At 48.8% G+C, this 27867-nt stretch overlaps 1 protein-coding gene across 2 annotated transcripts; it reads left to right on the forward strand.

Moving 5' to 3' along the window:
* SPG7 (SPG7 matrix AAA peptidase subunit, paraplegin) lies at positions 1 to 27669 on the forward strand. 2 transcript variants are annotated; one of them, XM_014600268.3, is made up of 17 exons: positions 61 to 264; positions 360 to 462; positions 822 to 971; positions 5663 to 5907; positions 7252 to 7391; positions 9781 to 9883; positions 11433 to 11558; positions 12157 to 12319; positions 13282 to 13452; positions 15942 to 16066; positions 17508 to 17610; positions 18692 to 18802; positions 22789 to 22904; positions 23755 to 23911; positions 24863 to 25026; positions 26072 to 26149; positions 26906 to 27669. In XM_014600268.3, the coding sequence occupies exons 1-17, from the start codon at positions 76 to 78 to the stop codon at positions 27110 to 27112; spliced, it is 2451 nt and encodes an 816-aa protein (XP_014455754.3). In that variant the 5' UTR covers positions 61 to 75; the 3' UTR covers positions 27113 to 27669. The 2 variants fall into 2 exon arrangements, with proteins under 2 accessions (XP_059569952.1, XP_014455754.3); XM_059713969.1 differs by lacking the exon at positions 5663 to 5907 and having other exon boundaries at positions 1 to 264.
* Positions 27670 to 27867: the final 198 nt, after the last annotated feature.

The raw sequence follows: 27867 nt of genomic DNA on the forward strand, positions 1-27867 counted from the left end.
TATGAAGGGAGGGGCGGTGGCTCCGCGAGCCACCGGCCATCTTGAAAGCGGGCAGCGGCTCCGCCCGCTCCCAAGATGGCCGCCGCGGCTTCAGGCGGCTCTTCCGGTGCCGCTAGCAGGCCGCGGCGCATCATGGCGCTGCTGTTGCTGCTGCTGCGGGGGCCGCGCTGGCGGCGCCTGGCTCCGGGCCGCTGCCCTCGGGGCTGGGCCCGGGCCCTGCAAAGCGGCAGCGGCAGCGGCAGCGGCAGCGGCGGCGTGCTTCAGGTAGGCGGAGTGTGAGAGGCCCCGCGGCAGAGCAGAAGCGCCCCCTTCCCCGCGTCCTGCCTGACACGGCCCTGGTTGTCTTTCCGTCTCCGCAGAGCCTCCTGTGGCGGCCGCTCACCCCCACGTTCCGAGGGCTCGGCGCCCCGCTGGCGAAGCGGCACCTGCTGCGGGACCCCGTCGGCCTCTGGAAGCTCCTGGGTGAGGCCCGGCGCGTCGTTGTGAGGCGGCCGCCCTCCGGCCTCCCGCGCCGGGATACACACCCCTTCGGCGCCGGTCTTGCTGGCTCCTGGGACCCAGCGGACGTCCCGCACCCTGCTTTTAGGCTTGCCCACCTTTGCGAGCCCTAGACAGATCGGGGAACGGTGACCGCAACAGCGCCCGGTCGCTTCGTGTCGTGCCTGCACGTCGTGGGTGGGTAGATAGACGAGACGTTAGGGCCTGGACGGACCGTGTTCCTTGGTGCCTCGGAGGCTTACCTGCCTCCCGTCCCTTTCCGGGCCTCTTCCGCGGAACCGAGTCGGCCCACCTGTTACTAAAATAACTATCTTTGTCCGTAGGTGGCACGTGCTATTTTACTACCTCGGGCTCTCAGTGGAATAACGATAAAAACGAAAGACCCAAAAAGAACAATGATAAAAACGAAAGACCCAAAAAGAACAATGATAAAAACGAAAGACCCAAAAAGAAATCTTCGGGGGAGGATAAGGGTACGTATGACGTTTTAAAGTGACAAAGCGCAGCTTCCAAAGCAGAGCGACAGGGTGGGAATAGGCAGCATCCACAGGATGCCACCTAGATTCATAGTAATAGTTGTTGCTTCAAACACTGGAGAGGGTCAGTGTCAAATGTACACAAATATCACCTTTAAAGCTGCCAAATTTGAGACGTGTCCTAGTGGGCAGAGCCCCCAGAGTCAGCATATTTTCCTGGCTCTGCCTGTCCTACTAGGTGACCTTGGGCAGGTTGTTTTGCCTCGTCTGTAGAGCGGAGATAATGGTACTTAACACTTTTGTGGCGTGATCTGAGGCTTGCTGATGGCATAGAAAGTATGGCGTTGCGTTTTTCCAGTGCCCCTGTGGCGTGCACCTAGCCAGGGAAGTGCCAGGGCCTGGGTGCTTCAGTCCAATTCGGGGTCCTCATTCTTGCCTCCTTTATGCAAGGAATGCCCCTCCTGTCTGCCTAACCTTGTCCTGCACTGGCAAACTGAGAGAGACACGTGCTGGGAACTGATATAGAAATTATGAGACGCTGCACCGCACAGGACCTGCGTTGAGCATTTTTTTTTCTCAGAGTTTGGGGTTTGTGGTGTCAGGCAGACCACACAAGAACGACTGTGCCCAGAGATCCTGTAAGAAATACCGTGGCTGTTACACCATTTGTAAACAGTAACCTGCTGAGTCCTGCGGCCTTTCTTCTCCTGTGATGAATGGATAATTTGACTTTGGGAGGTGGAGTCCTCCTCCGTGTCTCCAGGGGAAAGATGGTCTCTGCAGTAATTATTAAAAAGAACTCCTCGGACTGTCACTGCAGCCCCTGCAAGCTTTTAATCATAGAGTTCAGGTTTGGGGTTAATGGCAAATCATTTCTTCGTGAAGGCTTTTTTGAGGGTAAAGAGCTGGAAATGTTCCCACAGCTGTTGCCTGCAAGTGTTGTCTCCAGTCACTATTATTTATTGCAAGCAGCTCGTGCTGTAACATGGATGCTGCTCTGTAAGGGTGGCTGCATTTTCTGACAAACTGCAGTAGCAAGATGTCCGAGGTACAGTAACCAGGAGGTTTAAAGTGCAGAGTCAGCTGTACCATCCTGAATAATGGAGTACAGGATCACCTCTGGCAGCAGTAAGTGCCTTTCCTCTAGCTTCCTAAGGCATTGTATTCTGAGCGTGCTCAGCTGGAGCATTGAAGGCAGGGGCATTTCTGGGTGCGTTGCTGTAAGATGCTTTGTTCCAGCTGTGATTTCACTGTGACCTGTTTTGCAGTGGTCTCCTCAAAGTTATGGTTGCCTCTCATGAGAATACCCTAGGAAGATGGGAGAGAAGCCACATACTCTGAAGGGACGTACTGTATCCATCAGTCTTGCTTGCATCTGACACTTAGGAGGGAGAAGGGCTTCAATAGCATTTTTCTGTAGAGGCCTGGGAGTGCTTTACCACCTGAGAGCTCTCAGAAAATCTTAGCAACGCTTAAGCCTTTTGTGTTTGGGCTCACCTCTTTCAGAGTCGCCTCACTTTCTTTGGCAAAAGCAAAGTCTTTGCCTGTTTTGGTCCTCATTTAACATTGCAAGATATCGCCTGGTTTTCGGGGATCCTTGCTTCATTCTTGTTTTTAATAAGACTTTGTTGGCTATTAGACCCAAGCTTTGTGATTAGTTTACTCATTCTTGTGTAGCTGGATCTAGCTGATAACGCAGCAGTTAGGAAATGGCATGAAGAAAACAAAGGGGATGGGCTGAACGTAGAACCTGAGCTGTCACTATGTTCTGAAGCTATGACTTTATCTGAAAAGCTGCATTGTTTCTGTTTAGAGCCAAACCTTTCCTGTTAAACAGTGAATAGAGCTTGGAAGCACTTGAAAAATGATGCCGCATATCTGAAGGACAGAGGACTTTTTTAGTGTCTGATTGGGTCGTATTTTTGTTCCCTGGTTTTGTTGTGCTGTGTGTAGGATCTAATTGGTGGCTAGTGATAAATTCCAGTGTCAGAGCATTTGTTATGAATTTGCAAATAAATCTAATCTGGGCTGCAGCAGGCAGATGCACTTAACAGTCCAGTGGTGCAGGCGTAATTTATGTTGGTGTGTAGAATGGTATTTACGTACGGTGCTGTGGGCAGTAAATTCTATATCAAGAACATCCAGGTCCAAATGCAGAGGGGGTGATGCTTGTGTTTTTTATCAAGTTGTAGTCAGCACCTCAGACAGAGTCCTCTGCCAACACTGCCCTTTACAGGCTCTAGACTTTCTGCAGCTTGGAAAAGGCTGGAGTTTTAAGACCATGGATTAGATGCAGACAGTCGGGGCTACATGTCAGCCATACTTCCAGTGGGGTTTTAAAGTTAATTACTTGACTAGATGGTTTTTGCATATTAAGACGAAAGGCAAGTATGTTCAGTGCATAAATTGTTGAATTAAATCCATCTATGGAATAGGCCTTCTAGTAGCCTATCAATCCTTTTTTTTTTTTTTTATACACAATGCATAAGGATTTGCTTAGCTTAACTAGCACAGAATGTATTGAGGTTTTCTCTCGGCACCATGAAGTTTAGATTAAATGTCGACATAAAGTTTATTTTATAATACGAATATCTGCTTTGGCTTAGAGCAGTAATTCTTCACCAGGGTGCTGTGAGAGGTTTTTTTTAAGGGTGCCGGGGTTTGTTAGGTGAGCAAACCACTAGATATGATTCAGAAGATAAACCCAGAGATTTAAAATAGGAATCCAGAATGTCAAAAACCTGCCCTGGTGTTGGTCTTTCTGAGTTTTTTGCAACAGAAGAATTCCTCTTATTTTTCTGCACTCAAAAATGAGTGAAAACTAAGAGCTGGCATTTTCTAAAGGGTGGCTTGAGCTGAAAAAGAGAGAACCACCAGCTTAAAGTATCTTGGTGTCTTAGCTAATGTAAATGTTGTTGGCCTTTCAGGTTTTTAGGAGCTAAGACCTAATCAAGAAGTGATTTGCCCTTATAAGTATTGCACAATTGGTTAAGGGTGTTGTTTTATTTTATTATTATTTATTATTAAAATTGTATAATATTTGACTCCTCCCATAAGTCTTTTAACATAGGATTTAGTGAACAACTGTGAAAGCTCATGGACTATGCAGGCAAGGCATGCTCAACCGGGCGGATGGGATGGGGCCTCAGGCAGGCAGGGAACAGCATCTGGGATGGGTGAACAGGGCCAGGGCCTCAATCATGGGGCGGTGACAGTGCAGGGCTGCGGTCTGCAGAACCAGTGCCCGTTGCAGGGATGTGCAGGCAGTGCATCGTGGCTCTGCCCTGGGCCTTGGCCCCACGCTGTCCCATCCTGCGATCCCGCCCCAGCCCTGCTGGCCTGTCCTCCCCATTCACCCAGCTGAGCGCACCCTGCCTGTGCAGGTCCTAGGGTGATCTCCATGGAGACCTTGCCTGCACCTTCAAGTGACCCTGGCGGTGGATGTGGGGAGACGGGCTGGGTTGGCCAGGTAGCAGTGCCAGGTTGTGATGGTAGCAGGGGTCCAGTACTGGCAGTGGCAGCTAGAAGGAGGTGCTGCTGCTGGAGCTGCCAGGAAGCAGAGTCTGGCTGCCATGCCACATGAGCCCTGCTGCGTGCCCGGCGGCATCGGGACCAGCCACGTGCACCATGGCCTGGGCTGCCCCCCACATCTAGGCTGAGTGGGGCCAAGGGACCTGCTGCGGGCCAGGTAAAATCCCTTGATGGGCTGGATCTGCCCCATGGGCTGTATTTTACCCACTCTGGGTTACAGTATTACTCAAAGCCTTTGGTTTGGTTTCAGCAGCAAGGCTTCAATGGTTTTGTTTGATCTTTTATATGTATTGGGCCAGACAGTTGAAATAAACTGTTTCTCAGTTCAGAGTAGGGAGGGGACATTTGGTGGATTGGCTAACCATTTAATGGATTTTGACCTTCTGGACCAGGATTAGACTCTTAAGTGAAAACAGAAGCAACTGATCAAAGCTTTTTAAATGTGCTAAAGATTATTCTGTGCGAAGCAGGAGAGTAGATACCTTCCAAAAGCAAGATTTGAACTCTTCTTGCAACTTCATTTCCTCCTTTTACCAAATGGACAATTGAAATGAAAAATGTGACCCTTCTCCGTACTTATTCCATAGTCTGTGCACACAGTCTCTCTCTCTCTCTCTCTCTCTCTCTCTCTCTCTCTCTGCTTTGGGTTTTGGGGCAGGGGGAGCGGCTGCATGTGGCAGCAGCTACAACAGATTCTAAGGGTAGAAAGCAGCAGCATGATGCAAGCAAATATTTGCCAGTTATTAAAAGGCAAACTTCCCTCCTTCCTAGCAACTGTTAATTTTGGATCTGGCTGCTTGCACTTTCATAAACAGGCTTTTGAACTAGTGCTATGTAACGAGGGCAGTTGAGGAGGCCCTGCGGTCTGACGAAGTCAGGGAGCCAGAACAGTCCAGGGCTGTAACATAATCTAAAACACTGATTCACTGTATGACCTTGGACTGGTCACACGATCTCTTTGGGCCTCCATCGGCCTTACTGGAATACTGGCTCTGCAGGACCTCAGCACAGACCAGATACTGCTTTTAAGCATAAGTTTCCAGGAAGAACTGCGTGTAGGACAGCAGGCTAACAGTGCTGGTGACCAAGTCTCTGGTGTGCTGTGTGTCCATTCTTCAGGTCTTTTCATTCTCTCATACCCCTCTCCTTTTCCAAAGAGGAGAAAAAGAAGCCGAAGGAGCTAGAACAACATGCTTTCCACGATCAAGTGCGGCAGTTACTTCTATTGTCTGTCTTCCTGGTTCTGATGCACTACCTGAAAGAGGACGGGGACTTAATTACCTGGAACGAGTTTGCAAATGAGATGCTAGCCAAGGGAGAGGTCCAGAGGGTGCAGGTGAATCCAGAGGCCGGCATAGTGGAGGTCTTTCTGTATCCAGGAGCAATCATGCATAAACAACGTGTGAGTGACCTTATGTTGCTGAAATGAATAATCCCAGATCAAGTTGTTGGGAGAAGTTTATCAAATATGTCCTCGTTAATGAAAGCCCCAGCTGCTGCTCTGTCACTTGTGTGAAGTTCAGGGGATTTCTGTCATTTAAGCCAATTTTGAATTGTGGATTTTTATCTCTTCTCTGGTGATGGTTGCTTAAATATCACAAAATCCATCACAGACCTCTAAAAATGTAAAGGATTTTTGTTTGTTTCTTTGTTTGCCCCATTAAATAGTTCCTTTTATAGACTCAATTAAGATGCCTCTAAGTACAAATTTTTGCTACTGGCTGATGGGCAGAGATGGTCACAGCCACCTATGTGGGATCTTGTTCCAGATCTTTGACAATCCCTAAATGCATAGACCCTTTTATTTCTTTTAATAAATACAACCCTTGAGTGTGCATTAAGTGTTGACCTGCTGGGCTTTTTTCAGGAGTCACTTCTGAGAAATATCAGAAATTGGGTAGACCTGTGATTCTCAACCAGGGTGCCACAGCACCCTGGGGTGCCTTGAGATTCTTTCAGGGGTGCTTCACCATGCCATGCAATATTAGGGTTTTTATATGTGCAAATATGATTCGCAAGATAAGCCCAGACATTTCAAATAGGAATCTGTAGTATTAAGAAAGGCCCATGTGTTGTGGTCTTTCTGAGTTCTTTGCAACAGAAAAAAATGTTGTGTTATTTTCCCAAAGTCAAAAAGAACCAAAGAGTGAAAACTAAGAGCTGGCACTTGAGCCTAGCAAGGGGTGCCCTGAGCCTAAAAAGGTTGGGAAGCACTGGATTAGACAGTAAATCATTTATTTGGTCATTGGTTCATTTTCTTCAGTGAGTTCACAAACCACTTCCTGGCATTCACTGTTGTGTGGGATGTACAAAAATGCTGTAAAGGATCTCAGCCACATGCAGGGAACTGGACCGGCATGCTTTTGCATCCTTTTTCTGAGCAAGTGCACAGGTAGATCCAAGCTACCAGTAGATATGGCCTTTTAAAGGAATAACACCATCCTCCAAGTTGCATACAGGCATTGCCTCTTCCCATTTCTGGAAACTAATTCATTAGCTGAGATTTCAGCACTTTGCCTCAAAACGTAACTGCGTACATGCATGCATGTCTTTGTGTGACTGAAAGGCGAGTTATTTTTTTCTTTTGATCTCAGTCCTGTTCCATGGCCCCTTGCTCTTGTTTGGTGCACTTGCTGGACAGACAGTGACCCTGAGTTAGAGGGGAGTTTACCCTATTCCCCCTATGCTGGTACTTGCTGCTGTAACTTTACACTGCCGTGCGTCTCTCTCTGTCTTCTATGTCCAGGCGCGTGCAGAGGTTTTCAAAATGCCTGTGGTCAATATTGACAAGTTTGAAGAAAAGCTGAAAGCATTGGAGGACGGGCTGAACATTGACATAAAGGACAGGATCCCAGTTTCCTACCAGCGCCATAGCCCCTTTGCAAAGTATGTTGTGTTAATTGCTATTTCTTATGCATGTTATGGCTGTAGCCCTATGCACAGCACTGCACAAACTCCAGAACAGAGGCAGCCCCTGCCTTGAAGAGTGTACAAGTGTCCTACAACCATAGGCCCTGCTTTAGAAGGCATCTAAACATCAGGGCCTGAGCTCCTTCTTCAGGACTCAACTGAGACCAGCAAATGTTGGCAAAGGACAGAAATGTGTGAGAGGCTCAGAGTCCCTAGAGTGAGGATCTGCAAGCCTGAGAAAGCTGGCGTGAGTTGCTATGGATTTTTGTAAAAGTAATTTCCTAATGGAGCACTTCTGTCCTTTTAATCGATTCTCATAGTGCAAACCACGATAAACCTCATAACACAGTGGGCTCAGCAAATGTGACATTATCCCCCAGCGCAAAGAGAAGTGGGAATCCTAGTCAGCCTTTCCCTACTTTAAACATGAAGCTGGCTTATGTTGGGTTGAGCCAGTTTATAAAAATAAACCCCCTTAGCTTTGGCCCATGAAAACAATAGCTGCAGATCAGGCAGATAACAGGATCTGGCACTCGCTCAGACTTGGAGCCGTGTGCCGAGACGAACGGCTTTAATGATAAGACTCGGTGTCAGCGAGAAGCAAGGGCTCCTATTAAATTTATAGACTTTTTTTTTCCCTATCCAAATCCCAGGTGTCATTGTCAAAACAATTCAACACTGGCTAAAGCTTTTAATTCTAATATCAGCCTGCAAGAGAGGAGTGAGAAGAGGAGCGGGGTGGGAAAGAGAAATCTCTCCCTGAAAGGATGCAAGAGCACTGACTGGAATCTGGGGGGTTTTTTTGTTTCTAAACACCAGTACCAGCATCTTGCAGTCTGTTTGCTGCTGCTGTGGTTTATTTGTCCTTCTATTAAAGCTGGCAGCATGTTTTTGCAAAAGAAGATTTATGGAATCCAGAGCACAAACAGACTTATAAAGCCCCCTTATTAGGGACTTGGACATGTCCAGAAAGAAGCGCCTCCTTCCTGGAGGGCAAACAGGCCATGGTAGAGGGAAGCTCTCTCTAAGTATGTGTATGACTCGAGTGTAGGAAATGCTCTTAATCAACTGCTTACTCTCTAAGCCACTAGCAAAGCTGCAGAAATCTGGCATCTTCTAGCCCAAGAAATTCCTTTTCCATAAAAATGGAAGGGAAAGGGTGCCGTGACGTTTCAAATTACCCTGCTGGTTCAGGGGAGCCATAGCCGTCTTTCAGCATTACTTAGCTGCATTCTTGTAATGTAGCAGATGGTAACAGCATCAACTGGGTGTGCATGGGCTTTCCTTCAGGGGCTCCTGAAGAGCAGTAGACATGGCAATTTTTCATCCCTGACTGTGAAGGGAACTGCTTCAGAATGAGATGCAGCATTTATTGCTTCTTTCTGATCATGTGATTGAAACTTGTAGATTCATAATTCCTGCCCCCCCCCCCCCCAATTCTTTTTTTTTCTATAAGCAGCAAGCTTGTGTTCCTGGCTGCATATCCATTACCTAACAACACTGTTCCCCTGTGAAAAGAGGAACCCTAAAAGATGTAGGGTTGTACATTATTCTTGGTGACTTCAAAATTCAGGGCCTGATCCTGTGAGGTATACTGTACTTGCAACTCTGGGTCTGTTCAGATGCTAGGCACCTTGCAGAACCAAAACCTTGTTTGCACTGTTGGCAAAATAAAGGTGACTGTTTTTTCTAACTCCCTGTGCTGTAGACAAAGCTTTAGGATCTGGAGACCCAGCAGTGTTGTATGCATAGAGACCCTAAGAACCATGACCATGATCCAAGGACCATGACTGCACTTTGCAGTCCAGTGATCCCTGCCTAAGTAACTGGCCCTGGAGGTCCATTACTAGCCCATGTAGAATTGAGCAGCCCTGTGGTGGCTCTGATCTAAGGAGCCAAACCTTTAGCTACCCAAAGGATTTAAGGGGCTGGGTCCAATCCATGCAAAGGAGCCATTAGGCCCCTCTGTTTAGCTCTGCTCACTTGGAGAAGTATGCTGCCTTACCCCCACCGGATCCTGAGCAAGACATAAATTGGCTGCACAAGATCTAGCCCATTTTTGTCACGAGCAGATATGCCTCTGAGAGAGGTGATAAGGCAGTGTCACTTTGGCAGATGTCGTCTGTATCTGCCTGGCCTCTGTTGACCCCTTTCAGTTATGTAACTTGTGGTTTTTGTTGTATGAAAAATATTCTTGTAAGGATGCCATTTTTCTTCTGTTTTTTTCCCCCCTCCGTTATTGCACTTCTAGATGAACTGCTAGGGCCTTTGTAACATCCTAAGAATAGATCAGTTGAATAAGTGTCTTGTGGCCATCTGCTGAAATCTGTACCTGACTTGCTACCGTATTGTGTTCGTTTTTCAGGGCCCTCCGTACCCTGGGAGTAATCACAATGGGAATAGCCTTGTTTTGGTACTTCGGGCGTCTGGCTTTGAGAGCAGAACGGGAAGGAGGATTCAGTGCCTTTGTAAGTACACCAAGCCCAGCTGCTTTTAGTTGTCTTGAAGCTTTTGGTTTGTCTCATCTTGTATTGGCCTGATCTCCCCCCCCTCCCCCCCCCCCCCATAAAGTCAACAGAGGATGAGAATTAACTGATGCCAGAAACTGTGCGGTCTTGACATATCTTGCATCTTTTCCTATCCTGATCAGCTGACTAGATTATACAGTAACTGGCTTCAGCTGAGGCCCTTTCTTTCCCTGACAGCAAGAAGGGCTGAGCTCAGTGAATTTGCAATGCAGTTTGCTATGCTATTTTCAAAGCTCACTAATGAGTTGCAGCTGCAAATGGTGTTTTTCGTTCTGGCTTGCCAACATGCCTCCCATACAGTTGTGAGTAGGAATCTCTGGTTTTTGCAAAATGACTTCTCAATTTATAAAATATGTTCAAATTCTGGATTTCATTAGGGGCTGGCCTCTTCCCCTCATGCCACAGGCCCTGCGTGTAACATCAATCAGATCCCCTTTGCCCTTCCATCAGCAGACAGGACTGTGTAAATCTGACCTGGGTGTGGTTGCATTAATCCTAGGGACTCCTGAGTGAAGAGAGCGCTGAATCCAAATCCCCATTAAGATGTTTCCCAGCATATCTCTGCCCGGGCATTTCTTTGCTGGCTCTGCATTCATTTTGTAGAATGAAATGCAACTGCTTGGAAGAGAAGAGGAGCTTTAAAAAAGCTTGGAGCGCAGGGGGCTTTCTGGGCTAGTTTCTGCTCTGGCATGTGTAGTTATAGTTGGGCCCTCCCTGTCTGACTCTGCAGTTGGACCTGTGTTTCGAGGGTCTGAACTGCCATAAACTCTCCCCACACCTTAAAAAAAAAAAAATTCTTAGTAGCTGTTTTCAGCAAAGCATAATGAGCAGTTACAGGGAGGGTGTTTAACTAAATTGTTGTTTTGACTGTCACTGTGGTTTAACGCACACCAGGAGGCTTAAATGTGGTGCCTGTTACATTTGAGAGCCTGTAGTTCCATTTGTGAACTGCCTTGGAACAGAAACCGTGGCAGCAGTGCCAGATGATAGTGCAGAGTGGTGTATTGATGGTAAAGAGCCATTCACTTATGTTTCTCCACATTCACTTATATCCAGCCCAAATATACCTAAGGTGTAAGGATTAGAAATCAGAATGAGGATATTGCCCTGCAGATCTGGGCCCTCTGCTCAGATTTTGAACTTGATTGTTTGGTTGGGAGGTGGAGCTGCTGCAGGTTTCCTCGGTGTCTATTACTGGAAAAGGTATCGGTTAGGAAAGTTCCTGACCAGCCCCTGTTACCGGAATGGCACTACTGTCCTCACAAAAGTGAAACACTGGTGGCACTGAGTCACTCTGCTCAGTTACAACAGACAGAGACATACGCTGGGCTTTGTGATGTGTCTTGTTAGAGGAGATCATGCATTATGCTTCCTATAGCTCAAGGAAGTAGGTGAATTCTTTTATCTGATCTCACCCAGCATTGCTAGTCTGCCCCTCCTTCCATGTCAAGACTCTGCCCTTATATTTCACATGCTGTCTCCTTTACAGAACCAGCTGAAAATGGCTCGCTTTACCATTGTAGACGGGAAGTCTGGGAAAGGGATCAGCTTCAAGGACGTGGCAGGAATGCATGAAGCCAAAATGGAGGTCAGGGAATTTGTGGATTACTTGAAGGTAAGAACTACAAATGCTTTTGCTGTGAACAGAGGAGGAGAGGGCAGATCAGCTGGACAGCCCATATGAGCGCAGCCTGATTCCCAGGGTCAGAGTGATTAGCAAAATCTGGATCTAAATTTGGATTTAGATAGCAAAAGACAGAGGTCGTCCCTGCAGGGAGGGAATGTTGGAGTCGGGTAGAATTCCTCAGGCTCACCTTTCCTTAGCTGTGCATCTTGTTCACAGTCCTTCTAATGTTTTATAATCCTTTCTTCTGCAGGGGGCGGGGGGCGAATGAGCTCCAGTGTCTCTGCTGCCTGTGTTTCTGAACGGTCTAAGCAGGATGCACTCTCTTTGTCTTGTGCTGAGCCAGTTTAAACAAGCTGCCAGTGACAGCAAAAGCCAGTCTCTGTAATGGCGGGTGCTGAGCAAGAGAGTGCAGGCTGCTGCTCACGTGAACTCAGAGCTCCTGATGCTTTTCTTGCCTGTTTTGGATAAAGTCACAAATTAAACTGTGAATGTTGCCCCTCTAAAAATGTACACCGTGGCCAGGCCCCACTCCTCCTTTCCTTCCACCTACCCTCCAGCACCTGACAGAACTGTGTTGTGATTGCAGAGCCCAGACCGCTACATCCAGCTTGGGGCCAAGGTGCCCAAAGGTGTCCTGTTACTTGGCCCCCCTGGCTGTGGAAAGACCTTGTTAGCAAAGGCCGTGGCTACCGAGGCAAAAGTGCCGTTTCTGGCAATGGCTGGCTCCGAGTTCATGGAGGTGATAGGAGGTAAGTCTGTTGACCTTGGACAGGAAAGAATGGAGGTGGAGGGGTAATTCAGTCTGATGGTGCCTGTGCCTGGAACAAGGAGCCAAACTCAGGCAAGGTTGGCCTGAGCATGTGTAGATGATGCAACGTGTGTTGTCACCGATAGTTGGTGCCATTGGCACAACTGCCAGCATGAGCCCCCTGCCTGACTATCGTGATGTGGCCTCTTTCCATCCCTCTCTGCTGTTCAGGGGAAAGCTCTCTGTCCTGCTGCCTGTAGCAAACCTGATGTCCTCAGCCCCTGCTGCAGCTCTCCTTGCTTCCTAGGGTGTGGCATTCACACTGCTGTGCCCCTCTTTTTTTCCTGCCAGCAGCCAGGCCTGTCCCCTAACCAACAGAGTGGTTGCCCAGGACCCCTACTCACTGACTGCCCAGTCTGCATATGCACTGTTGCCTCGTGTTTCTGGAACTGAAGCTCTCCCCTCCAGGCTGCTTTCCCTGTGTAAGGGTAAGGGTGACTCTGCCCTCCCTAGGAGGCTGGCTTCTTACATAGAGCACAGCACAGGGGCTGGGTGGGTGAATCTCTAACCCACAGCAGGGACAGGTGTGCCTAGAGTGAAAGGCTTTTTTTTTCCTAGAGCAGCTCTTGAGGATGCCTGGAGTACTGTGAGCTCAGTGAAGAGGCAGTGTGCTCTAGTACTGGTCGGGACTTAGGATGCTGCATATTTGTGTCCTGATTTGTTATATGACCTTAGTCTTTCATTTTACTTATTTGTGTCTCACTTTTGGTCTGTCTGTCTGTCCTTTTGCTTGGTTGTAATCTCCTGACAGCAAGGGCTATTACCTGCCGAGCATTTGAACAGGGCCAGGCTTCTGTCTTGGTTGTGGCCTATTGGTGCTATTGTACTTGTAATTAAAATATATATAGTGTATACAGCTTTGTAATTTCCCTATTTCTCCCCCAATTCCTTGCCCTTCCCTAGGTCTTGGAGCGGCTCGTGTTCGTAGCCTTTTTAAAGAAGCCCGGGCTCGTGCCCCCTGTATTGTGTATATCGATGAGATAGATGCTGTGGGTAAGAAACGCTCGACCAGCATGTCATTCTTCAACGCTGAGGGGGAGCAGACCTTGAACCAGCTGCTGGTGGAGATGGACGGTGAGTATTGCTCTCACCCAGCCTTGAGGAGGGCCTTTTTACCTCCACAAGGATTCCAGACTTAAACCTGCATTTTTGCCCCCCTTGGCAGTCACATTTCTTTATAGTCTCTCCCAAGTTTAAGGATTTTATCTGTCTTGAAATCCATATCCCTCCTCCTCCTTTAACAGCTTTGAGTGGGCCCAGGAACAGCGAACCTGTGTTTGTCAAAGCCAGATATGGTGCCCACAGTGATCAAGGAAGATGGTAGGGAGGGGAACATCAAGAGCTCTGTGGTGATCCTGAGCTGCAGCTGATGGTTTAGGTGTCCATGAGGACACTTCAGGGAGACCCACTCGAGATTTGAGTGTGGACACAAAGCAAGTCTGGACTTGAGTAGATGAGTGAAGTAGGCAGCATGGAGATGTTAGTTTGCAACTAGATTTCCCCAGAGAGAAGAGGCCCTGTGTTGGCTCTGAGGAACTCACAGGAGGCTAAGGAGGATCTTCTGATGGATGTGCTGGAGATGGACCTGCGCCCAGGTGAATGGGGTGAGCCCTGCAGGTTTGTGTCCCAGCTTGTACCAGGAGCCTCCTGCTCACTGGAGTAAAAGGTGACAACTGTGACAACGTCCACACCTGTGTGTGGCTTGAGCAGGGAACTCTAAGCACATAGTGAACAGCAGAAGGGGAAGCCTGATCACACCATTTCCTTGTAAATGACCTCAGCCTGGTGAGATCCCAAAGGCCAAAGCCTGGTCTGCACCACAAACCCTGGGCATTAAGCAGCAGCCATTTGCTCGTGGCTGTTGTCTACAATCCTTCTCTTCCCAGCTGATCCTGTTGCAAGCCAGTCGCTGACCCGATAGTCTGCCCCACTCCCCAAGGTGGCTGTGCTCCAGTGGTGCTCTGCATGTGTAATGCCTGGAGACATACATGCTGCAGTTGCTGAAACAAGAAGTCTCTTGGCCTGATGCTCTCCCCTTACTGCAGGGAAGAGACAGTGGTTAAATTAATCAAAGCCATTTAACCCTTTCTTTTTCCAAGCGGTTTGTCTCTGAGCTGTACAAATCTGAAGCTGTTTTTTTAAGGCTGGATTTCCAATACTAGTTTTATTCACCAATACAATGTGCAGGGGTTGCTTTTGTTGGCTGCTCCTCATGACTGATCCTGTGGCCAGTGAAGCCAAAACCTGTTAACAGCCAGGTGACATCATGTTGGGAGGCTTAGTACAGATTCAGAGATGCTGACTTGGTTTTCTTGGAGTGGATGTTTCAGGCCTCTGGGACCCAGGCTAGGAGCAAGAGGCTGATGCAAGAAGAATGCACTCAGTAGTTTTGCTTTTGTTATATACGTCCTAATAGTCAGACCTATTTTAAGACTGAATCTGCCCAGCTGCAAAGCAGATAATGTACGGTACAGTCTAATCCTGCCGTGTGAATGAAGGCTGTTATCCCCCATGTGACTGCCGGTCTCTCTGCTTATTTATTACGCTCTGAAGTGCAATGTAATACATGACCGAAGAATGATGGTGCTTCATCCTCTTTGGGAGCTTATTCTGACAGCGTCCTTTGGGGAGGAAGAACTGAGGTGCATGGTGGAACAAGCTGCTTTTTCCTGTAGGGCCAGTCCTGTGACTTACCTGTAGCCTTAATCTCTCTGCTGAGCTAGTGTGTGTTGACACATTTGGCAGCTTTGCGGTGGGAGCTGGGGAGAGCTGAAACTCGACAGGCTTATGTTCAGGAGGCTGCTTTGCTGCAGCGTCTGACTTGGCAGTCAAGGAAGAGAAAGGAACCAACCCAGGCCTTCCCTGGAAGCTTGCTGTATGCCAGGGCTATTGACATCTGCTGCTTGGAAGAATATACTGAGTGACACATACCCAGGGGCCTGCAGGCACTTGATGGAACATAACAAATAAGCAGCATGGTTCAGTGACTCAACATGGCTCTTTTGCTCCCCACTCGAGCTACACAAGCAGCAGCCCCTTGGTGCCTTTCTCCTGCACTGGCCTCACACCCTCCATGACTCCAGGCCTCTAAACCCTTATGTTCCTTTTGTTCTTACAGTCTGGGAGGCAAGTGCCCTGCCTAAACCCTGTCGGTAACAGGCTGCATGTGTTGAACATCATTGCCCAAATACGTGGTAATTGCCCTTGCTTGTATGATGTCAGTTTGGAAGGTTAGCTCTTCAGGCTGAGGCTTTCTTTTCACACTGGGCTGCAGCTGCCAGAGTTCATGAAGTAAACACCAGGGTAGATGAGCTGTGCTAACTAAACAGCAGTGTTAGTACAAGAAAATAGGTATGGCCTGGCCAGAATGGTGCAGGATTTCCTTCCAGGCCAACATCCCTAAGTAGCAGGAAGCAAAAGTCTGCAGCTTGTCTGCCTCATGTCCTGAGACTTTCGGCTGTGGCTTCCTTCTCCCCACCCCAGCTGTACCCTTGCACAGCGGAATGGGAGCCCTGCAATAGCAAATCCCATCACGCCTATTTTTTGCTCTTGTTTCCCCACAGGCATGGGCAGCAGGGATCATGTTATAGTGCTGGCTTCTACCAACCGCGCTGATGTCTTGGATGATGCTCTCATAAGACCAGGGAGGCTCGACCGACACATTTTTATTGATCTTCCAACACTCCAGGTATATGCCACCTCCCTCCTTTCACCCTCCCAATATAGCTGTGAAACTGCTGTCCCAGTACATCACTGTTTCATGAATATCTGTGCAGGTGATGCCTAAGTCTTTGGGAGTGGCAAACCTATTTCAATGGTCATGGCTTGCTGTCAGCCTGCCTTGCAGGGCTGTCAGGCCTTGTTCACAGCTACGGGAAATTAATTAACGAAAACTGAGACTGCCAGGGAGAGTGAAGTCTAATGTGGAACTTGCTCCGTCTTGTTGGCCGTGGGCCAATAGAGATTGGGAACCATCTTTCTGTTGCTTATGTCTGTGCCTCAAAGCAAAGACTCATTGTGGTAACGCCTTAGTCTTCTGCACCGAGAGGATGACTCTCAGTTTCAGGTGTCTCCCTCTGCTTCAGTCTAGCCGTGGTTGAGAGCTTTACTGCAAGGTGGCTGTTCTGTCCTGGAGGCAAGAGTTTTATGATGCATCTGTGTGCTCTTGCTCTTCCATCTGAAGCTAGGGGCTACCTAATGTGGTGCTGTAGCTAGTATAGCCTGTGTGGGGAGAGCTGAGGGCAGGAATACACCTTCAGTGCCCCCAGCTCACTGTCCCCCACTTGCCCTCTTGCTTCTGGTTACATGCAACTCCCCCTCCTGAACCCCGAGCATGCTCAGATCTATTTAGCAGCAGGAGTCCCATGCGTTTGGCATCACAACAGAGGCTTGGAAAGCAGCAGCGAGGACACGCTCTCATGCAGAGCGTCTCCTCCTCCCATCTGCGGCTTTACCATCTTCCTCGGGGTTTCCATGCAAAATACCTTAAATGCCTGATACGATCTGGCACCGGAAGCATGAACTGTGTAGCTGCCCTGGAGGAGGAAGGTGGTGGTGGGCGGGAGGGAAAAATCCCTGGCAATGGAGCCCATTGTTTTAATCAGGATCTTCTGAGTGAGTCACTTGTTGGCCCCCTGCCAGCTGTCATTCAGCCCCCAACTTAATCTTGAGATTGTCACATGCTGCTCAGGGAGGAAAAGGGTGCCTGCGACAGCACAGGAGGGCACAGACACACCGGCCAAGCTCCTGGTTCCTCACCCATAAGTCCTATGATGGCAGAAGCAACGTTAAGCCATAAACCAAAGCCAAAGCTGGGAGGGGGCAGAGTGACCCTGGGAGGACTTACTGGAAGCCTTCATGCATCTGTCCTGAATTTGAGAGCTGTGGATGCGGCCAGGCCCCCAGGGTGATGGCAGGCAAGGGCAGTGGAGCGGGGCAGCTTCGCCCTCTGGTGGCCTTGTCCTCCTCAGCACCAGGCGCTTAGGTCCTGTCCTTCCAGCTTCCCCGCAAAGTGCCTGGCTGCCTCGCGCGTTGGGGTTCTACTGAAAGTCCCTGCCCCGTCTCCAGATCACTGGTGCCAGCACTGAGCACTTGCCTCTCCCTATAAATGCTCTGTCTTTTCTTCACAGGACAGGAGAGAGATCTTCGAGCAGTACTTGAAGGGGCTGAAGCTGACCCAGACCGGCAGCTTCTACTCGCAGTACCTGGCTGAGCTCACCCCAGGGTTCAGCGGTACAAGACGCTTGTTCCTTGCTGGGGCTTGATGCGCTGTCAGGGTTTCCTTGCTTGTGAGCTCATGGCTCTTGATTTTGTCAGCCCTCATGTATGATGCATTTTGTCGTGGCGATTTTTTTTTTCATCTATTCCTGATGTGGCAAGAACCAGGGCTGTCCCTCCCATACCAATATGCCTGAAGAGGAACGCTTTTAACCTTTTCAGGCACCCAGCTGTCTGCTGCCGGTGGGGTGGGGGGGGGGAAGGGGGGGGGAATACGCCTCTACAATGCTTGTGACCCAGATTCCTATGAGAGAAGGCTACCACCACCAGGCTGCTATTGCATATGAGCTGCACTTCACTACACTGAGCCAGGAAGCGATTGCTAAATCAATAAAAGCTTTAACGGAAAAAAGGATTCCATCTCGGGTGGAAAGGAATAGAGGTTACTTTGTAGCACAGGGTAAAATCAAACCACTCTCCTGGTTCCCATACTCAGCCGCTGGTCGGAGTGGGCAGTTGGCAGCTTGAAACTGAGCTGCTGAGCACAGGGCCTCAATGTTTTTTGGGTTTTTTTTCTCATGTAGTTCCTGGAATATCTCTTTCTAGATTTTCCCCTCTAACAGGCCCCAGCATGCTGCCTCTTCGTGACTTCTTTCACCAGCCCCCCACCACCATCACCCACACACACATAGACAAACTCAGAACAGATGTTCTTTCTCTTCTGTGCAGAGGTTTGTGTGGCTGCTGCTTGAACAACGCCCCGGCCCATGCCAATCCCAGCCGGCCCACACCACTCCTCTTGTCAAAAGCCAGCCTGGGCTTTTTAGCCCTGTTAATTGATTGCTGAACTCTGTCCCCTGCATGGCAGCCTGGTGCTGATTGCCAAGGCAGTTGCACTGTTTAAATCCAACATAAACACCACGAATGAAGTTTGTTCTCTGTTTCTAAGTAACAAAGGGGGCTCATGAAGCAGGCGTGTTTTACTTCCCTGTATCCTCCTCCAGACTTGCCTTGCTATTTCTGCGGCCAGGCCCCTGCCTCTTCTTGCCCATCATAACAAATCAAATATAACTTTTGTAACCTGCCTTATTCACAGGTGCTGACGTAGCAAACATCTGCAATGAGGCTGCTCTCCATGCTGCCAGAGAGGGCCATAAATCCATCCATACCTCCAGCTTCGAGTATGCTGTGGAGAAAGTCATTGCAGGTGAGCTGTCCTGACCCTTAGCCTCTTGGGGGCATGCTAGGATAGTGCTGCCTCTGTGGTGCTTGCCGCTCCTTCTGCACTGTGGTTCTAATTACTGGGCAAAGTTCTAGGAAGATGGATGGGTTCTAACCATGCCTCCTCCTGGGTAGAGGAAGGGCTTTGTGATTTCTGCTTCTGCAAAATTGTGCTTTTATGTTTTAAAACAAAGTTTTAGCCTTTATGAAGGCAAAGACGTTCCCAAACCAGAGCCCAAACTGCTAGTGGTCTTCCTGAGTCTTCAGAAAAGCCTGGATCCGTGGCTCTGAGAGGTGCAAAGAGAGTAATGAACCCAATGAGGGTGATCTGAAAAGCTGGTTTGAATTCTAGAGAGTATCTTGGTGTATCTGATCATCGTTCAGCACTATTATAATTGAAAGGTATGAGGCCTTTTTTCCCCTTTTTCAGCAGCCAGGATAAGGAAAGAGCAGATGAGTGTTGAATTTGCATGGAACTTTTGACATGTTCAGGCTTTGGCTTAGGAGGGAGAAGTGCAAAACAGGAGCCTTCACAGAGAACGTTCTGCCAGCTGCCTTCTGCTCTCATGCACCTCAATAGAGCCCTCGGTCTGGCTTCTAGGGATAGCTAATTCCCACATAACCAGATCCCAAACCATTGAGGACTCTTGTTAAAACCAACCCATTCACTTCCAGCAGAAGCTTACCAGAAGCCAGTGCAGCTCACAGAACGTTAATTAGCCTGATAACTCACTGTTGACGGCTCAGTAGCAGAACTATGCCAACAACCTCCCTTGCCTCCCGGGTTGCCAAAATCCCAGTTGCCCCACTGTGCTAATGAAATGTCAGAGGCTTCTCCCCTCTAAGTCCTTCAGTCCAGGTTCCTGTGCTGTGGTGGCAGTGCACAATCTACTTCCATGTTCTGAGCATGCTTCAGAGTGAGTCACTGACCCGATGGATGGTGCTTGCTGTTGCTTTCCTTCTGACTTAGTGAAAATCCTCCCTGAATTTACGTGAAACTGCTGCCCTTGAGCCCTGCTGCGTTCTGGTCTGGTCTGCTGGAGAGCACTTCAGGCTGTGATTGCAAGAACGCAAATGGGTACCTCCCTGCAGTGTGCGGTGCCACAGTAAACACTGTGATGCTGGGAAAACAGGCAGGTGCTGTGGGCTAGTCTGTCCTCTACCCAGCAACTCAGGCACTTGAGCTAGGCTATGTTGGGTCGGCCACTTCTTCACTTTTGAGTTGAATGATTAACTACAGCTGCTTATAAGTGCTTGGATGAACAGGTGCTTCCTAATTTATCAGGGGAGGTCGGCAGGGAATTGGTGATGCGCTGTTTACCAGAGCGCCCGAGGGAGTAACTAGGAATAATGGGTGCAAACTAGTGAAGAGTAGATTTAGGTTAGACATTAGGAAGAATTTTTTTGCAATAAGGGTGGCCAGAGTCTGGAATGGGCTTCCAAGAGAGGTGGTGCTGTCACCTAACTTGGAGGTCTTCAAGAGGAGGCTAGATGGTCACCTGGCTGGGGTTGTCTGACCTTGGTCCTCTTTCCTGCCAGGGGTGGGGGGTCGGACATCCATTTGGTTCCCTTCTGACTCTATAATCTATGAATCTAAATGCTTCAAATAAAAGGTTACTGGCAGTTTCACCTACTTTTTAGAAGCAGAAGACCTTGGTCATTCTGGCCACGTTTCCCCCAAGCCTGATTGCTTAGTAACCCCGAGAGTGGCCAGTGAAGGGCTTCCAGTATGCTCTGCACAAGCCCGAAGCTGCAGCTGCAGGCACTTGGTTCACTTTTTTTCTCACAGCAAAGCAGCTCTCTGAACTGGGGACAGCACCAGGCCCCTTGGGGGTGGGATTCCATTGAATGTGTCCCCCTCACCCTCCCTCCACAGCCCTAAGACTGGCCCATTGCATGGTAATTATTTTGAGGCATTTGATTTTTAGCTAAGACTTATGCTGCACCCAAGGAGTCACAAGGCTTTTTGTGTAACTTAAAATCTAATAAGCCAGTGGGATTTGAATTCTCTGGGCTAGGGGAGCCCACAGGGCCTTCCACTCCTGGCAGGCACCCTCTGCCACTTTAAGCAGCCACGTGCAGCAGTGTTGGTGCCAGATTTCTCAGTCCATTGAGCTTTTGTGAAGCGAAGGAAACCTCACTTGTGATTAAAAAAAAAAAAAAAAAAAAAAATTTGTTTAAGAAGGTGAATCAAAGGAGACGACTTTGCAGGCACTGAAATCCACATCTGCCGTATCCCCTCTGTATGAAAGAGGCAGTAAAAGAGCTATTTTTGTGGCAGCTGCTATCACATCTTCCTCCCTGGAAACGGAGCAGTCTCAGGCTTGCCTGCCAGGAATTACATAGTGAGTGGCTGGAGGGGGGTCTGACAGGTTCCCTTTGGAGGATGTCAGTAGAGGGATCAGCTGAGCCTCCTACAGAGCCTGCTTATTCCTTTCCCCTGTGGGAGACCCCGTAGCGCTGTATTGGAGCAGTGTCCTAGGGGCCTTTGACTCCTAAACAGAGATGAAAACAAGCCCTCAGGGACTCTCCTGGATGAGGCAGGCTGTATTCGGAGGAGGAAACAGCTTAGCAGGTACACTCTGTGCTGTTGCAGAGAGTCCAGCCTCTCTCCCTGGTGGGCTGACGAGCAAATGCTGCCAGAATTTAAAAAGCAAACCCAGCCCATGCTACAAGAAGATTAAGGGTCTGACTTACTCTGATTAAAATTGAGGCTGTTCTGATTGAGACTGCTGTTCCATCCCTACCATGCCTTTGTGGTGTAGCTGTTGTTGGGGGTCTCTGAGCAGTAATAGTACAAAACACTGGAATGTAATTTGCAGTTTCCTGGTTTCATAAAGCTCTTGACTTTCTATTATTGTTAATTTTTAACAATGTCTTTTTCTCCAAGACATCAGGCAAACTTGATGTGCTGCTGTTCTCTGCTGTGCCCACTCTGTCCCCTGCAGAGGCTTCCACTTTCCAGTACTGGCACCTTTTTGCATCCCACATACACCACACATGGTGACAAGCTCTTGGGGTGCATAGTGCTCTGTAGCCAACATATTTCTAACATGCATGGTACAAGCTAGACTCCTATTCAGCAGCTTTTCAGATAACATGGAATGAGCCTAATTAGGTAATGGGCTGCTGAGCTGGAAAACGAACATGTTCAAAAATTACCTTCTTTCCTCCCTCCCCCCCCCCCCCACTTTGGTAGGAGATCTCCTTAGTGTAAATTGTAACTTAATTAGTACCAGCTCCTCCCTAGGCTGTATGGGCTCACTCTGCCCTATATAACCAGAATGGAAGACTTCTTAGATTTGCAGTAGAATTTTCTTGCAGGCAGTCTTGGTCTTGTTCTGATTTGAATGTTTGTAATATACCCACTCCTCAGCTGGAGACTCTTTTAACTAAGTGGATAATAGGAACATCTTGCACTTGTCTGCCTTCTGTCTAAGAACATAAAGGCCCTGCCAATAGGGTTCTGTGTCTTTAATTTTCAGCTGGGGATCTGAAGACACAGAAAAAGTTGTCATTTGGCTGCAGCTTTACACAGTGAGTCTGTAGCAAGGCTGGGAACAGAATATAGGTCTGACTCTTGGAACTCTCCTTAATCATTAGACGTGGGGGAATCGGTAAAATCAAAATTCAGCTCAGCCCTTTGTGACACAAAATTAGAGACCTCTGCTGAAAATGTCTCCTGCTTCAGTCCAAGCTGCTGCCCAGGCACCGCTCTTGAGAATTTGGATTTGTAATACACTCTCAGCTGGTGAACTGTTGAGATGATAGAGGGCACCACTTTGCCAGCATGTAATTTAAGTGGTATTCCCTCTCCTATCTGGACAAGAGGTGGAGCAGTGGAGATGAGCCGACTCGCTAACTGCTATGCTGTGCTTGGGCTGGCTTGTACAAGGACCTGGAAAAGAGTGAACTTTAATACCGCTGAGCTGGTCACAAGCATAAGTCAGAGACTTGTTTCTGCTCTCACAGGTACTGCCAAAAAGAGTAAGATCCTATCAGAGGAGGAGCGCCGGGTTGTGGCCTTTCATGAGTCGGGCCATGTACTGGTGGGCTGGCTGCTGGAACACACAGATGCTGTGATGAAGGTAACCTGTCTGTCTGCTGGAGAGTTGGGTTCTGTGCTCCGTTGCGTGTTGCTCACCTTTCAGCTTGCTTTGTTAAACCCGTGTCACCCTGTCCTTTCTGAGAAGCTGGATACATTAACACTGCTGTGAAGTAGCCAAATACGCTGTTAGGAGATCCATTATCAGACTCCATTAATAATGTTGATGGATTGCCCTTTGTGCTGTTAAGCTAGTTGATCATCTTCAGCAGGCGTCTTGCATTTAAAAGCTCAGTGCAAAGTCATAATGAACGTGTTTGGTGACCACAACCCTCCCTGTACACTCAGGGAGGGTCATCAAGTTTGCCTATTTATTTCACAAGCCCCTTTTTAAATGCTGCACATTGCCACGTGTGCGTGTGGATAGGCCTTCTTCCAACAGATGTACTTTGCTCCCAACAAGAAGCAGCTGCCTTTAAATGATGGGAAATGAAGCTCATGGTATATAGAGCCAAGTCTCCTCATTTTACATATTCTGGGTGTTTTGCTGGCTTTAGTGGGACATGCCAGAAGAGCACAGCAATTTGAATTTGGCCAATGTTTTTAGGATATTCAGGGATTTGCTGGCTAGTTGTCTGCTACACAAAGTGGTTTCCTTTTTTTTCTCCCCAACCTCCCTTGCTCTTAATGTCACGGGTCCTTCAGTGTGGGAATGCTGCCAGGGTACAGTAGTCCTGTCTCTTTGTATAGTCTGTAACAGAAATGAGTTTAAAGTGCCCTGTGCCTCTTTGCAAACCTAAGGTCAAGTGGGACCCTGAACATCTTTGCTCCCCCACAAGGATGATTTCTTTGTAGCCCCTGCTGTTCTCTGAGATTGACACTGTGTGCTGCAGGTTTCCATAGCCCCTCGAACAAATGCAGTCCTAGGATTTTCTCAGATCCTCCCCAAGGACCAGTACCTCTACACCAAGGAGCAGCTGTTCGAGAGGATGTGCATGGCCCTGGGAGGGAGAGTGTCCGAAGCCATCACCTTTAACAGAGTCACAACAGGTGAGGATTCAGGTGCGCGTGTGGCTGTGCCCAGCATAGGGACTCTTGCTGAGGAAGCCGTGGAGCCCTTACTTTAAGTGGAAGGGAGCATTGGGCTGTCCCAAGTACCCACTCCATTTGCTTGGTTCCCAGAGCAAGCAGCTGTTATGTATGCAGGCTTCTCTACACGCATGCTGCATACCTCTGTCACTGCTCAGAGAGTTGAGTCACAGGGAAGCAAATTTACCTTAAGTGTCTCTCTCTCTCTCTCTCTGAAAAATAGCATTGGGGGGGGGGAGAAGAATCCAGATCAAGGGTGGGATTTGCAGAAGCTCTGGACATTGAAAGCTCTGCTCACCCTGAAGCAAAGCTACAAGATCCTCTTTACACTGACGGGGCTGGAGGTGGGTCAGTGCTGAGTGCAGTTGAAAAATCCACCCTCCAAGGACAAGGTTCTTGGCACAAGGTATAATCCTCTTCCCTGTTCACAAGACGTTGAGAGCTCCTGGCCTCTGTGCTGCAGTAGCTCCTGTTTCCTGAGAGCTCTCTAAGTAGCACCTGAAAATCTTCAGGATTGAGGAGGTGGGGAGGAAATGCTGAATTAGACTTCAGATCCTGGGTTTGTCCTAACCAGCGTGTGGGGTCATCTGGAATGCCAGACTGCTGCCTCAGATTTGCTTCTAGCCCAAGGTCTCGGGCAGGCTTCACAGTCTGTATTGGGTCCTATGCTGCTGTGATGCTGCTGTTATCGGCACCCAAGCTCACTAGGTCAAACCCACCAGAGGGTCACCCCAGCTGGCACTTGAGCAGTGTAGACACCTGTCAGCAGTAAAGTCGCTCCCTAACCAAGGTGAACTATTCAACCATATGGACCCATGTGGCTATGAACCCTCAAAGAGTGGGCTGTGTTCGACATTCCCCTGTAGCTGTGCCTATCAGCTCAGTGATGCCATGCGGAATTCCCTCATCCAGGTGCACAGAACGACCTGAAGAAGGTGACCAATACAGCCTATTCAATGGTGAGACAGTATGGGATGGTACCCAGCATTGGGCAGATCTCCTTCCCAGATGCAGAGAGCAGCATCGGCATAGGTCGGCGCCCCTTCAGCCAGGCGTTCCAGCAAATGATGGATCATGTAAGTCTGTTGGGGCAAGTGCCTGTTCATGCTTTGCTTCTCTGGGTTTAGTTAAAAATAAACAGATGACTTGTAGTCAAGTGCTATATCTGCTCAGCTGGAGAGAGAGGAGCTTCTGGAGCCCAGTACTGCTGTCTTGTCTTGCTGCTTGTTAGGAACATTCATTGAGGCATTAGGAACAGTCAAAACTCACCTGAAGGTGCGATTTCTCCACCTGATGCCCTGTGCCTGGAACTCCAGGGAGCTGCCATGGAATAGCCTGGAGGTGTCTAAATTCTTCAGCCTTGCAGTCAGGAAGGGGCCAGGCAGATGACGTAGTGAGACTGAGTGTAGTGTAGTGACATGTAGTGTGGAGGGGAAAGAAGGGCGTGTAGATGCTTGGATCCTGTCACATGAGTGCATCCATACCCTGAACATTCCTGCTCCCCTCCAAGCAATGCTGCTTGGCATCTGGGTCACGAGAGGAGGTGGAGGTGACGATGCCAGCTGCAGAATGTGCGAGTCTCCAGTCTCTGGATTCCAGGGGCACCTGACTTGGACAGATGCAGTGTTCATAATAGGCCTGGTTGGAAGTTTTTTTGCCAACCATGTTTTGACAGGAGCTTGGGCTTTCATTTAAACTGCACTTTTTGCAAAGGCATCTCTTGCCTGCAGGCATCTTTGACTCATTGTTGAAAAATCTGAACCCCTGGAGGCTTAAAACTCCTAATTCAGAAATGCTCCCATATTGTCTTGTTGGACTTGTGCTGCAGGTACATCCAGCTCCTGGCCCCTGAACTGGACTGCATCTCCCATGACACCCCAGGGTCAGAAAGGGAGGGTTCACAAGATGCACTGTGGGTATTGGCAAGTCACTATCCTTGGTAGAAAGTCTTTGGATTTTGATTTGACTTTTTTTTTGTCAGTTTTTTCGTGGGTGGGAAACATTTATGATCAACTTCAACTCATAAGTCACTTCCCCTAGCCACGCACTGCATTCATCCAAGCATAGTGTGTACCACCATCTGTCCCTGCTCTCATTACCGTCCTCTCTCACTCCTCCCAGGAGGCCAAGGTGCTGGTGAATCAAGCTTACAGATGCACAGAGAAAATCTTGCTGGACAACCGGAACAAGCTGCAGATGGTATGGACTCTCTGGTTATCTCTGGCACTGTTTCTGGAGAGCAAGCATAGCAACAACCTGGATCCCTCCTCCTCAGAGTCCCGAGAAACATTTTTGCCATTTTAGGAAGCCCTGTTCCTAGACTTATCTTTGTGCCCCACAAACTCCAACTCTGAAGGAGCAGTGTGAGGGGGAGCTTGCTTGCCATTGTCCAGAGCACTTTGGTTTTTCCATTGGTCATTTACCTGACACCCTTCACAAGCCTCCACTGCGGATCCCATACGTGTGTAGGACAAAGTGGCATGGGGGAAGAGCGCTGCTTGGAAGCTGATCCAGCTAGCGTGATTGTCCTGACTTTCCTAGGGTCAGCAGCCAGAGCTTGCTGCTTTACTTTATACATAAGCCCTGCAGATTGGGGCAGGGGGTACACTTGGTATTATAGGATGCTTGATCCCACCAGCCCAGCCAAAGCACTCTAGGCTAGCTGTTTCTCACTTAGCAGCAGGTCTCAGCAGAACAAACAGTTGCATATTAGCTTGCAAAGTCAGGTGCTTGTGGACTGGGTCACCGGGTGCATCTGTTCTGCCGCTGTGCCCAAATGGGTACAGAGAGGCTGTATGTTGCTGATGACCCAGCTGGGCTGCGGAGGTGGTTGGAGGTGTATCCTGGAGATGCGTTGCTCCAGGCACGTGCTTCTTGCATGGCTGCTCCCCTCCTATCTGCCACCTGGAGCTGCTGACTCTGGACCACCCCCTCAGCCCTGTTTTCTCTTTCTAGCTGGCTGATGCCCTCCTGGAAAAAGAAGTGATAAACTATGATGACATCGAAGCCCTAATTGGGCCTCCTCCCTATGGGACAAAGAAAATGATTGCTCCTCAGAGCTGGCTCGAAGCAGAGAGAAACAAGCAAGAAGCAAGAGATGAGGCACCCCAGCAACCGCCAGGCCTGGAGGAGGAGGAAGAACTTAGTCGGAGGCTAGTGTGAGACCCTTCCCAACCCAGGGGAGGAGGATTTCAGCGGGATCTTCCCAACAGCCAACTAAATCCTTCCCCTTTCAGCTTGAGTCAAAGGCACAGAGAAACTTGGGGCCACTGTTATCCCATCCTTAACTACTGAGTATCTCAGCCCTGGATTCAGAGAGCTGCCCTCCAGGAGAGATTTGCTTAGGAGGCCAAGTTGGTTAACTCCAGGAAAGGGGAGTGTTGGTGCCAAGGCTTAGTTGGGTGAACGAGGGGTGATGGCTTTAGATCTCTTGGGCACAGAGCAGTGTAAACATTCTTGCAGGCACAACTTCATCTGGAGGTCCTGTAAACAGCCAGCATTTGTTGTATTGCAAGCGTCTGCTGCCATTCCCTTCAGTGCCAGGGCTGCTGGAGTGGTTCTTGGGGCATGATAATAGGATAGAGGGGCACCAGGCAGTTTTGACGCAATAGCTGCTGTGAGACGTAACCAACTTCTTGGGGTTTTTTATCTGCTGTTGGATTTAAAAATTATACAGACTGAGAGACCAAAGTTCACTGGAATAAAATGGTCTTGATGTACTGCTGTGTATATGTGGACTGTGCTAGGAAATTCAGGGCGTTCCAGCCTGATGTGACACCTGTTTGCAGGTACTCAGTTCTACAGGGTGAGAGGCCTCCTGCACAACTGATCTCTGTTTTATGTAGTGGTGTGGAGTCTGCAGTTCATGGGGGAGGACAAGCAAGACCCACCAAAAAGTAATGTTACTACATTACCAG

This window comes from Alligator mississippiensis, chromosome 10 (genome assembly GCF_030867095.1).
Source record: "Alligator mississippiensis isolate rAllMis1 chromosome 10, rAllMis1, whole genome shotgun sequence".
Classification (NCBI taxonomy): domain Eukaryota; kingdom Metazoa; phylum Chordata; order Crocodylia; family Alligatoridae; genus Alligator; species Alligator mississippiensis.

Coding starts and splice junctions, on each gene's coding strand:
- SPG7 (XM_014600268.3), top strand. CDS start 76: ATGGCCGCCGCGGCTTCAGGCGGCTCTTCCGGTGCCGCTAGCAGGCCG. Junction 972..5,662: donor ATCTTCGGGGGAGGATAAGG/GTACGTATGACG, acceptor CCTTTTCCAAAG/AGGAGAAAAAGAAGCCGAAG. Junction 18,803..22,788: donor TGTGGAGAAAGTCATTGCAG/GTGAGCTGTCCT, acceptor CTGCTCTCACAG/GTACTGCCAAAAAGAGTAAG.